General features: G+C 39.1%; 1 protein-coding gene across 1 annotated transcript in view; it reads left to right on the forward strand.

The window, feature by feature from the left end:
* Window positions 1-2,275: 2,275 nt before the first annotated feature.
* Window positions 2,276-12,190, forward strand: part of phldb2a (pleckstrin homology-like domain, family B, member 2a) — a 42,887-nt gene continuing 32,972 nt past the window's right edge. Inside the window, exons 1-3 of the mRNA XM_041800873.1 lie at window positions 2,276-2,325; window positions 8,443-8,537; window positions 8,662-8,694. Coding sequence (XP_041656807.1) covers window positions 2,276-2,325; window positions 8,443-8,537; window positions 8,662-8,694 — 178 coding nt within the window. The remainder of the gene's footprint in view (window positions 2,326-8,442; window positions 8,538-8,661; window positions 8,695-12,190) is intronic.

The following is a 12,190-nucleotide window of genomic DNA, read 5'->3' on the forward strand; positions in this document are numbered from 1 at the left end:
GAGCTGATAGGCCCCTTTAGGGTCCCTGAAGGTGTGAAAATGACCTCAGCAAAGTATATAGAGTTTCTGACTGACCACTTTCTTCCATGGTACATAAAGAGAATCGTGCCTTCTGTAGCAAAATTTTCTTCAAGCATAACAATGCTCCATCTCATGCTACAAAGAATCCCTCTGTGTCATTGGCTGCTATGGGCATAAAAGGAGAGAAACTCATGGTGTAGCCCTCATCCTCCCCTGACCTCAACCCTACTGAGAACCTTTGGAGCATCCTCAAGCTAAAGATCTATGAGGGTGGGAGGCAGTTCACATCAAAATAGCAGCTCTGGGAGGATATTCTGACATCCTGCAAAAGAAATTCTAGCAGAAACTCTCCAAAAACTCACAAGTTCAATGGATGCAAGAATAGTGAAGGTGATATCAAAGAAGGGCTCCTATGTTAACATGGAACTTGTCCTGTTAAGATGTTTTTGATTGAAATAGCTTTGATTTCAGTAAATATGACCCCCTGATGCTGCAATTTCTACAAATGACCATTTTCAATTCTTTACAACCTATAAGATGTTTTAAAAAGCTCTTGTGCTTAATAATGTGGAACAGTGCATTTTGAGGTTTTTATTTTAAAAAAATAATTTTTGTCATCATGAAGTTTGTTCAAAAACATTTGAATTATGCTCTAATGGCTGATGACTTGAAAAATATTCTGACTGTCATTTGCATTAATATTTAGGAAAATCAGAGAAAAATATCATTTGCATAATAATGTGGAACGCTGTGTGAAGACCAAATGTATGTGGGTAACTTGTGTGTATCTAAATTGAAAAATAGCAGTTTTCCCAAATTTAGCAAAATGCATGATTGAAGCCTTGTCCACACATACTGGTGTCTTTGAAAACAGATTTTTCTGTTTTGACCCTCTGTACATATGCAAATGGCAGCCTACATGTGGACTCGGCCTTAGCTCTGTCGACTCGAGAAGCAACACATTAGCACCAGCAAAACAGGAAGTGATGCAATATCCAGTATTGCAGGCTGTAAAGTTCTTGGGACTTTGGAAAGTACAAACCCCCCCAAACCGGGCCTTTCAAGGGGTTGATTAATCACCCCAGAACAACAAAATTTATTCATGCAGACCCTGATTCCTGCTAATCATAACACACAGAGATCCCTTAGGTTGGAACAGTTTACAGCAGAACTTATTCTTGCAAGGGTAAAAAGTAGACGTTGGGGGAGCAGGTGGCCTAGTGGTTTTAAGCGCTCCCCCTGTATGCGGGTGGCCCAGGTTCAAATCCGGCCTGAGGCCCTTTGCCGCATGTGTCTCCCCCACTCTTGACCCTGTTTCCGACCATATCCACTGTTCTCTATCTGATAAAGGCACAAAATGCCCTCTAAAAAAAAAAAAAAAAAAGCTGCAGCCACAGAGCTGTCAATTACATGTGAAGTCTTGAAAATCTGGACATAAATCAGCACGATAAGCATTTGTATTTAGAAACATTAATTGAAATATATCTATCTTAATGTATTTTAAATTCATAAGTCTGCCCATGTCCCATCTGTGAGCATAGAGGAGGCAGAGTCTATGGTCTACTCTGCAGACAGTCAGCAGGAGGAGCTTCAAATGTTTTTGCTTCCCTTTGGTGAGTTGTGATGTCATTCGTCTGTTTATACAGTGACTAATTTGTGAAGTTGAACAGTGTCTTGTTTTTATACATCTGTCATGCCACTGAATTGTATTTTGACATCTGTTGTTTTTGGTATGCACTCATGGGTACAGCTGTCCTATTTTCTATGTGTCTGTTTCATCATCTGCCCTATATTCTAGTATAGTGTGGTGGCTCTCCCTCTGACCTCCTCCCGGTTGATTCTTGGGTGAGGCAGGAATGTATCTTAGCCCTTACGCTCTTCAATACCTGCATGGACTGGATAAGGGGGCGGGTAACAGGGAGAGAAGTTCACCTACCTTGGCAGCGTATCTGAGCATGCGGTCAACAGTCAGACTTTCGGTCCTTGGTCCTCCCAGTCTGACTACTCTTGTGAAGCAGGGACAATGACTGATGGCCAGAAGTTCAACTGGACTCCTTCGGCACATCTTTTGATATCGTTGGCAAGACCGTGTGCCTAATGCTTAGGAGAGAGGGAATGGGAAGGATCAATTGCTTGATACAGGAACAGCAGCACCATATTTGGTGCCCAAAACCTGTAGGGATTGTCCAGACGCAAGTGCTGTGGAGGGGCACCTGGAGAGAGAGGTCATGGACCTGGCACATGGGGATGGAGGATGGCCCTCAGAAGGCCAGAGCAGTACATGACCAAAGCTGACACGGTGAAGTACTGAACTGGCATATGTGCCCATACTTGACCTGACCTGTTTGATCCTCTTATGTCATAATTTAAACACATAGGATGTGCATTTTCTCTTCAGTGGATGTAAGCTGAAGTGAAGAGGGTGTTTTGAAAGAAAGTAAAATGTAGGGACTTGTAAAAAATGTGTGGGGTAAAAGTAACAAATCCTTGTGTAAATTACCTAAAACTACGTAGGAAAAATCACTCATTAAAACTCAGGTCTGCAGATCAGCATGCACCTGGGAGAATCTGGACCTTGATAGTTTGTACTGTTTGCTTGCTTCTGAAATAATAAGGTCCACAGTGGACTCTAGTTTGATTAGATTTTGGACAAACTAGCTACCAGAGTCAGAGATGTGATTAAATCTTCTGAACAAACATGACAATACACAAAGATGTCTTAGCAGCTGCCTGCATTACACCACAGCTGTTTAATTACAGACTCACTGACAAAACAAAACCTCTGCTGTGGTTTTAAGTGGACGTTAAGCCAATTTTCCAATTAAACTGAATTTGTTGATATAGGTAAACCCTGCAGACTTCTGTGATGTGGGCAGTGTCCAAAATTAACCCAAATTAAGAAAATAACCTGCAGAGGGACCTCACAGAAGTGCTTTGGGACCTGCTTTTTTAGTGAGTGGTCAGTAAATACTGGGTCTTTTTGTCAGGCAGTATGTGAAGGTTAAGATTGGGATTACATTTGAAGCATCTAGGTCAACACATCTGAATGTGAATACAGAAGAGAAAAGAGCTGAAGTGTTCCTTAAGTCTCTCAAAGTGAAAGATGAGTCGATGTGGCAAAAGTCTCACTGGAAGAAAACAAACCTAGCTGCTCCACATCAAACACTAAAAGCTGTCTAATGACTTTGGCCTCTTGTGATTGGGTGAGACATTTGAGACTCCTCACACTGTGAGTCAGACCTCCCAACAATTACCAGAGTTGATCTTCCACCCACTCCTATCATCTGACACCATTTTTTACTCCATAGTCTCCCCTCTTCCCTTATTTTTCCACAACCAGCTCTCTTGAAATCTCTCCACACATGGCTTCAGTCTCTAGTTTTTAAAAAATGAGCACACACAGTCGGCACAAGGCAGTAAATGTTGGTTTCAGAGCTTACCTTTATTTTCTTTGAGCGGGAAGTGCAGTCACACACCAGCGCTATGAGAATTAAATTTTTGTGTCGACAATAAATTTAAAGTGCCCCGGTTTTCAAATGAGAACCTTCTGACGTTTATATGTGTCACTTTGAGTTCCTGAGGGAGATGTAGACAGACTTGTGTGCGTGCATGCATGTTTGTTTTAATGACAAAGACCCCAGCTCCGTGTCTGGAAGCAATCATCTAGTCCAGGCTGTACTCCACAGCCCCCCTCCCAATGATGTAATTGGAGTTTTTTGGCATGATGGTTGAAAAATTTTAGGGGGTTTTTGCAGAGTAACTTTTCATTCATTGTTCTCTCTAAAATATTGTCTGTGTTTGATATCTGATTGAAAACATTGAAAATCAATAAAATTAAAGACTTCTCAGAGTATTGATGTCTTCCATGTTGCCGGATGTATAATGTCTCTTACTGTAAGGGCTTTTTTGCTCTTTGCCTGCTGTTCAGAGGGGGAGTGAGGTTGGCTGTGTTTCAAACGCACACGATGGGGCCTCCTTCTCCCTCCTCCACATACTGCTGAAACAACAAACTAAGGCGCAAAACTTTCTTTTTTTCCCCGACTTTCAACACTAATGTCTACTCTTGCTTTTTCTCCCACAGAAAACACACAATGTGGGAGAGTGGACTGTGGGAGTTTTGCTGCTTTTGTGAAGAAACTGACCAACACAGAGATTAAAAAACATGGTTGAAAATAAATGTGAAATGTAGATAGGAAAGTGTATGTACATTAGGGATGGTCATATGACAAGAACAGATTTGCTGTACGTCTTAATGATGTAATGTTAACATGATACCACAGCGTATTGATTATTAGGAAGTCTGATGTCAGTGTCAGCCACAGGACAAAAATCAGGACTTAGAAGAGATCAAAAACAGTGATTCCTTTATGTACAATTAATCACTATGGAAGTCTAGAGCATCCATGTGGATGCATGTCTTAAAGAAAGTATTCACCCACTTGGATGTTTTATCCCTTAAAAATGGACCATAGGCAGTATGAATTGGCTGTTTTGAAAAAAAAAAAAACTCTTAATTGTCATAGCTGTCTCGGTGGCCTCTCTTTCTAGTTTCCCTCTGGCACAGTCACTCAGTTTCTGAGGATGTCCTGATCTAGGCAGATTAAACTTTTCATATTCCTTCCATTTCTTGATGATGGATTTAACTGAACTCAGGGGGATGTTCAGTGCCTTAGATTTTTTTTTTGTATGCATCCACTTTTCAATAACATTTTCCCTGTGTTGCTTGGAGTGTTCTTTGTCTTCATGGTGTAATGGTAGCCAGGAATACTGATTAACCAGTGACTGGACCTTCCAGACACAAGTTTATTTACAATATAATCCCAATCCCCATTTTCACTAATTGTGATACTGTTGGCACCAGTTGGCTGGATCTCTGTTGAATTTGGTGAGTCCCTCTGAAAGGAGTGAATATTTATTTAATTTACTGCAAAGTATATTGACCACGATTGATGTATAAAATAAATTAAAGGGTAAAACATCCAAGGGGTAAATACTTTTTATAGGCACTCTGTATACTTTATAAGTATTCCTGCAATAATGAATATTATTTTGTTGCTTTCTTGATCTTGACTTCTTTATGCAGGATCTACAGGGTTGCAAATGTACAAAATAAATATAAATGTTGGCTGGCTGCACACTACTCAATTTAAAGCCTAACTGCTGGCCAGATTTGCCGCCCCTGACAGTTAAGGGGGGATTGTCCTGGGTCAAGCCTCCACGCAAATGATTTTTTGTCCATATAATTCCCAAGTATGCGGTGTCAAAATGATTGTTTTACTGCTTCCTACCATGTCTGAGCCTCCCCAACCTTTTGATTACTTCAGACGGGATACCCACAACAACTAATGAGAGCAAGAAGGGCAAGCTGGGTAGTGTTACCAGTGTCACCAGCCTGATTTTGTCTTCTGAAGTTACATTTGATCATGCAGATTTCTGTGAGATCTCTTGTGTGCAGACTTTGCTGTGAAATCGTTACCAGCAGATTGTAGTCTCACCGTCTGGTCAACTCATCTAGTGTGTGTTATGAGCTTGATAAGATGAAAAAGTGTTCTAAACTGCCTTTATGTCTGTGGTCCTACATTGTAAAAATCATTTAAGATATGAAAATAATCTACTACATGGTCAGCCTTAGCTTTTCTCATTAGTGTGGGCTATGGTAGCAGGCCATGTTGTGGTTTGGCTTTGTGTAACCAGCTTATTGTTTTGTTTTCTTGGAAAGCAATCTTGTTATCCTGAGAAAAGGGTTGTTACCCCAAGATAATAAGATAAAGAGGCTGTGTCCACAGATGCCAGTTTTTGCTCAAGCAGCACCTATTTTCTCACAAAAACATGCAGTTCAGTGTTTTCAGGCCTCGTCGTCCTGAGTGCCAAAACCTGTGAAACTGCATCAGTTGTAGCTGCTGCACCTTTAGCACTCTTAGGCAGTGATTACACTGTAGGCCTTAATGCACAGTTCTGATCTTTTGCTCAAATCTGATTTTTTTTGTTTGGCTGTTCACACTTAGGCTGAATGTCAATAGATCAGATACGTATGTATCTGATTCAGTACCACATGCGAACATGGCCTGAATCTGATATGAAAAGAACAGATTCAGCATGGCTTGTGCTGTTTACACTGTCAGAAAAAAAATAAGATATGAGTCACATACGAGTACAATTTTTTTATTTGGGTCACTTTTAAGTACAGTGTGAATGTAGCCTACACACTACACGATTTTTATATCTGAAACAATTTTAAAACTATGTGAGACCACAGATATGTTGACAATTTCAAAAGAATTCTTATCTTTAATTCTCTGAACACACACACTAAACAACTCAGCCAGACATTCAGATCACCAGAGACCACAAACCTGCTGACTTGCCAATGACCTCGGTGACCACGTGACTTCAGGAAAACGAAAAAACAAACATGGATGTCTGTCGATATCCTCTTGCTGTCCCTCCACAACAAGCTGCCCTGCATGTGTTACAGGTGAAGCAAAAATCATAAAACATAGGAAAGACTCGGAATGAAACTCCTGGCTGGAGTTGAGTTGTTTTTATGGTTGTGAGTACGTATGATCTGTCTGTGACGTTACCCTGTCTGCTCGCTCTCATTGGTTGTTGTGGGTACTTCATCAGAGGCACTACGACCTGTTTGATATTTACGATTCAGGATTTTGGAGGCTATGACACGATTTGGAGCAGTAAAACAATTGGGTTGACACCACACACGAGGATTATTCAGGCAAACAGTCATTTGTGACGAGGCTCCTCTTGGGATACACCCCCACGATCGCCGGGGGAGGCAGATCTTGCCCCAAATCGGGCTTAAAATCCTGTAGCATGTGACCGGCCTTAGTTGAAAGACTTAACGCTTTTCGAACACTGTCACGGCTTGTCAACATAATTTCTTTCTCATCGACCAAATTAAATCATTAAGGAACTGGGATACTAACCTGATAAGTCTTTTAGAGGCAATTACTTTATTTTGAGGTCTAGAGGTGTTGTTAATAACAGGGTAGGATTTCTTTCCATTGTTTTCATGCTTTCTTGGTGATATTTCATGAAATGAAAGCAACTGTTAAGCATACTGTGCAGAGGTAATAGTCTCAGACACGTACACTCGGCCTTCCAGTGCTAACCATATGAAAACATCTAATGTTGATACCAAATATTGCTTGCACTCCACTGGGCTTTTTATGTGGAAAGTTGTCAGTTTAGATTACTGGTTCTCAACTGGTCTAGTGTCAGGAGCCACCACCACCTCCTTAACCACAAATTGCATCCCTAATTTCTTACATTCAATCAGTAACAGATGTATTAATGGCAATATGGGACTGACTGAACTTGTGATGGAACAAAAGAAGTGACAGAAAAGGAGATGGAGTCATATCCTTCCAAATAATAACACGTTATACACTTTTTGCCATGTGCGACCCACTGAAAATGGCTTTCTGACCCACTTTTGGACCCTGACCGCCCTGCTGTAGCTTCATTTGATTCCAATACCTGAGGTCAATAGGCTTCAACTTTTCTGAAGACAGCATTAAACTTCACAACCCTTGAACTTGAGGCTTTCATAAAAATTCAACATAATTGTGAATATCATAAGTAGGAAGAGGGGTCTGGCTGCTGACCACAGAGATGCCGCCTCAACTTTTTTAATATAGTTTGGTAGTTACATTCATGAAACAACCAAATTGCTGACACGAGAGACTAAGCAACATTTAATAAATAAAACAGAAAAAGAGCAGAGGTGTAGTCCGAGTTTAAATTATCTATATACTTCGTTAGCTTTCATATTAGCTATGTTAGCTAGTTAGTTAGTGTTTCATGGAGAACAAGCTTTTTATCTGTTGGCAAAATGTTTACTCGGCGTTTTGTAATTAGGTTTTGCAGGTCAGGTTTTTCACATTTAAGTTTTGGTATCCTAACTGTTACCTTAACCCTTAATAGAAGTTTAATCTGATTTTATTTTGAAAGTTTTAGCATGTATACATTCTGACACAGTCTCACATTAGAGGTTTACTAGCCAGACTGTGTTAGAGGAAGTGGGATATCATGTTGTCTTTTCTTGTGAAAACTATAAACTTGACTGACCCTATTTGAGGGTACCATAAACACTGTAAAAAAAAAAAAAAAAGCCTTTAGTGTACAGGGGCACAAATAAATGCAATTTAATGGGAAAACCAGCTTGGTTATAGCTGAAAAATAAGCTGAGATCCTTCCAAAGACCTTCGCATAGCTTGTTATCAAGTTACACTAGCATTATATCTCATATGAAAGAGATTAAAAAAACGTTGATATTACCCTTGAGCATGTAAACAAAACGTTTACATGCTTGTCTGCTTAGGGCTTCCGTAGTGTCAGAGCAAACAGTGTGATAACGCTGTGATTCTTTCTTTCTCCTCTGTTTGTATTTCTCTGTCTTACCAGAGAGGGGCACCAACCGCGCCTGATGCTGGAAAGTAAACACCCCCCTACCCTCCCCGCTATCCTCTGCTCTCCTCTTCTCTATGGAGCAGAAAGTTGTGAGGTGGGAGGGGAGACAAGGGAGAGGGTCTCCTGTCTGATCCTTTGTCATGGGAAGATTTCACTCTGCTGCTTCGGCAGAGGACGGCAGCTCTAGGAGCAACGGAGAAACTAAATAACCAGGGAGCAGCTATGTAAATTATGAAGTTATAACAGGTAAGTTGTTCAACTTTTACGTTGAAGTTAAATGTTTCATGTTTAAGCTGAAGTACTCGCTAAAAGTGTTAAAAGTAATGCATTTTGACTCGTACTCTGTGTTGAAGTGAAGCTAGCACGTTGTTTGTCATACTGCGGTAGTGCTGTTGCCTCTTAGAGGGATGTTAGACTCATTAATCATCAACATCGTCACTACAATGCTTAAGACAGACTTAATATTTGATTAACAAGGGAATGTGTTTGGGTCAGACTGTTTCAGAAGTAGGCTAATGGACAAAAGTCGAAAATATTAGTTTTGACGTTTTATTTGTCAATTGTATTAATTGTCCCAGAGCACCTTTTTATTAAGACAACAAGCCAAAAAAGGTTTATAACCACTAACAGGAAAATGTTACAGCCTCAGAGCCGTTTTTCAAAAAAAACTCTTGAAAGTGAATTCATGTCCAGTCTGCCAACAGTTCATTTCATACATTATGCAACTTAGTGTCCTTTACATTCAATCAATTTTTGTGTAGCATCAAATTATAATGTGATCTCCTTTCCAAAAAATGCAAGTCTAAACTGTAGTCTATTTTTTGTTATGTTATTCACAAAGACCCAAGAATATTATACAAGGGATGTACAGTATTATCAGCATAATATTGGTAGCATCAGATGGTAGCTTAAAAAAAGTACTCTTTAGGTAGATAATATCTTTTTGCCAAAAATTGCATACATAATTTGCAGATATGATATGACTTCCTGTTAACTTAAACTTATAAAGTGAAGTTTGTAGAGTTTTGAGTTTGGCTGGCAATTATTCGCAATTTAGATTATATCACAATATATCTTACTTATGATATATCCTACTGCAGAGTTCAAATCGAATAAGATGCAACATTTCTTAGACCTGAAATATGTTTCAAAATGCAATTTTAATGAAGCCTAGCATCAGTTCATGTGGGATAGATACTCACATGCCCAGCCATGATCAGCTGATGGCAGGCTGATCCTAATTATCACCTCCCAGCTCCCACAGCCAATCACAGCTCTTTCTTTCAACACAGCTGTGTATTTAAATATTATGTACCTCTCATTCATCACTGCTTGCGTTAATGCTGATGTACCACACTGCTGCTGGTAAAGCTAAACCTCCTCCACCTTGGCTGCCTCCTTTATAGCAAAAAACTGTTGCACCCTCATATTCAGATTCATGCTATTATGGTTTAATTTCTTTTGAAGTAATTTTATTGTATTCAGTACGTATTGACATAAATGTATCTGTCCATATGGGGGTTTCTAGCCATGCACTCCCTGGAAAGTCAAAGCATGCTGATTGACCAACTCAGGGAGCAACTGTATATCCATTTTTTGCAATGAAATGGTTAAATGTATGATGAGAATGTTCTTGACTGAAATACATTTTTGAGGCAGAGAACGTGTGCATGATGCTCTACCCATCATGCAGACAATTAGTCAATTTTGTGTTATAATTTCCCTAAAATCCTACTTTCTTTGTGTTTCCTTTTTGTTTGTCTTATTAAAAATGAGAACAATAAAAAAAAATCTTAATGCTCCTCAATACAAAAATTTAAATCAAAGTTTCAATGTGTCAAAATAATTACAATTAGATGTTAATATAGATTGATTGATTGATTAAATTTTATTATTGTGTCGTGCATAAACAATATGCCCAGCCCAATAGGCTTACAAGACACCATTATCTTTACAGAAAGACCAGAAACCAAAAGTAGATGCTCAATAATATAGTAGACTAGTTAAACACTTCTTCCAGGCTTTTACAACAAAAGAGGCCAACTAATAAATATTAAACGTAAACAACCATTCCATCCTGCCATCATTATTGCTTCAGAATATTTTAAGATTTTTCATAGACCTTTCAGTCTTCAGAGGTAATCCTAAATCATCATAGAAAGGAAAGTACAAAAGAAAATGAGATTCATTCTCAACTTCACCTAAATCACATAGTTCGCACAGTCTCTGCTCCTCAGGGATGTTTTTAAACCTGCCAACTTTGAGAGCCAGAGGAAGGATTCCTGTTCTTAACTGGGCTCCTGTTCTTAACTAATATAGAATGATTTGTTGCTTGTCTGTTGAGAAATACATACGATGAGGAACTTGAAAAATAATTGCATATTAAATTGCAATCACAATATTGCAGGGTAAAAATCACAATTAGATTATTTTCCCAAATTGTTCAGCCCTGGTTTTAAGTGGTATCAGTATGAGTAAATTGAGTTTTGAACGAAGAGTGTATCAGATATTTGCACAGTCTAAAAAGAAAAAAAATCCAATGTTATACATCCCTAACATTATTCTACTACGAGCATAAAGTTAAAGCAAGACAAACTTTGTTGACGGGCAGAAACTTTAAACAAACCAGACTAAAGTTGAACTGCCTTCTGCTGCAAAAAGGAGCCATAACTCAACTTTTTACATCAAGAGTTAATGCAAGGAAAATGAAGGAAAAATCAATTAGTCAAATGATTAAACACATTTGAAATGGCATCTGCTGTACATTTCAAACAGGAAAACACATAGAAAATGCAAGTAATTATACATGTGTAAAAAGAACATAGATTAAACCTAATTAAAGGAAAAAATGAGAGTTTCTGGACTTGTTTGGGAATCTTTAGTGATATTTTGAAAATTTAAGAGGCTGAATAGCATTTCTGCAGACTTGTTTATCTAAAGTCATCACAACACACAGTTTGTAGACAGCCAGAGGATGTTTTTTTCAGAGGACTTTAAACTGCTGACATCCTCTTTTTGTGTATTTGGGCTTTTTGAATCCCGGATGCTGAATGAGAAAGTTGTCACAGCAGTTCATTGATTTCAGAGCTGAACAGATGAGCTCATCAATGATTTAGCTGAACCATAAAAACATCACTTATGCATGTAGTTTGATTTTTTCCCCTTGTTTTTATATCATTAAAAAAGAGTGTTTTGGGGTTTCATTTTGTTTGATAACTCTCAACAGTCTCCTTGAAATGTACTAGCCACTATTTTATGACTTTTATGACTAAAGGTTAGTCAAAAAAGGTAATGAGAACACTGCTGTATGGTAAAAGCTGCATCTCTGAATGATTTTAACTCTAATGTCCTTCCAGACTTCTGGAAAATAACATCATGTCTTAGAAGACTTTTAAGGCAACAGCAGTTTGAGCTTTATACAACATGAAATTGTTTATCTTCGCTCCATTGTAGCCGTGGACGCTTCCCAGCTGTTTACATCTGTGTGTTTATGATCTGCTCTCTCCTGCTGGCCAGTATCCTGGCTGATGCAGTAAAACTCTCTCTCTCTCTCCTAACATGAGGCTATGGGTTTTCTCCCCCCTTGCTTTTTTTCAGGCAGTCTGGAGAGTGAACTCACGCTGATTGATTGTGTGACTGTGTAAAAGGATACCCTACTTCCTGTAGGCCCTCTCTCCCTCTCTCTCTTTCCAGACAGCAGGACGGGAAAATCTTGGATCAGGCATCTCTGTCTTTCTTCAGT

This window comes from Cheilinus undulatus, linkage group 12 (genome assembly GCF_018320785.1).
Source record: "Cheilinus undulatus linkage group 12, ASM1832078v1, whole genome shotgun sequence".
Lineage (NCBI taxonomy): Eukaryota > Metazoa > Chordata > Actinopteri > Labriformes > Labridae > Cheilinus > Cheilinus undulatus.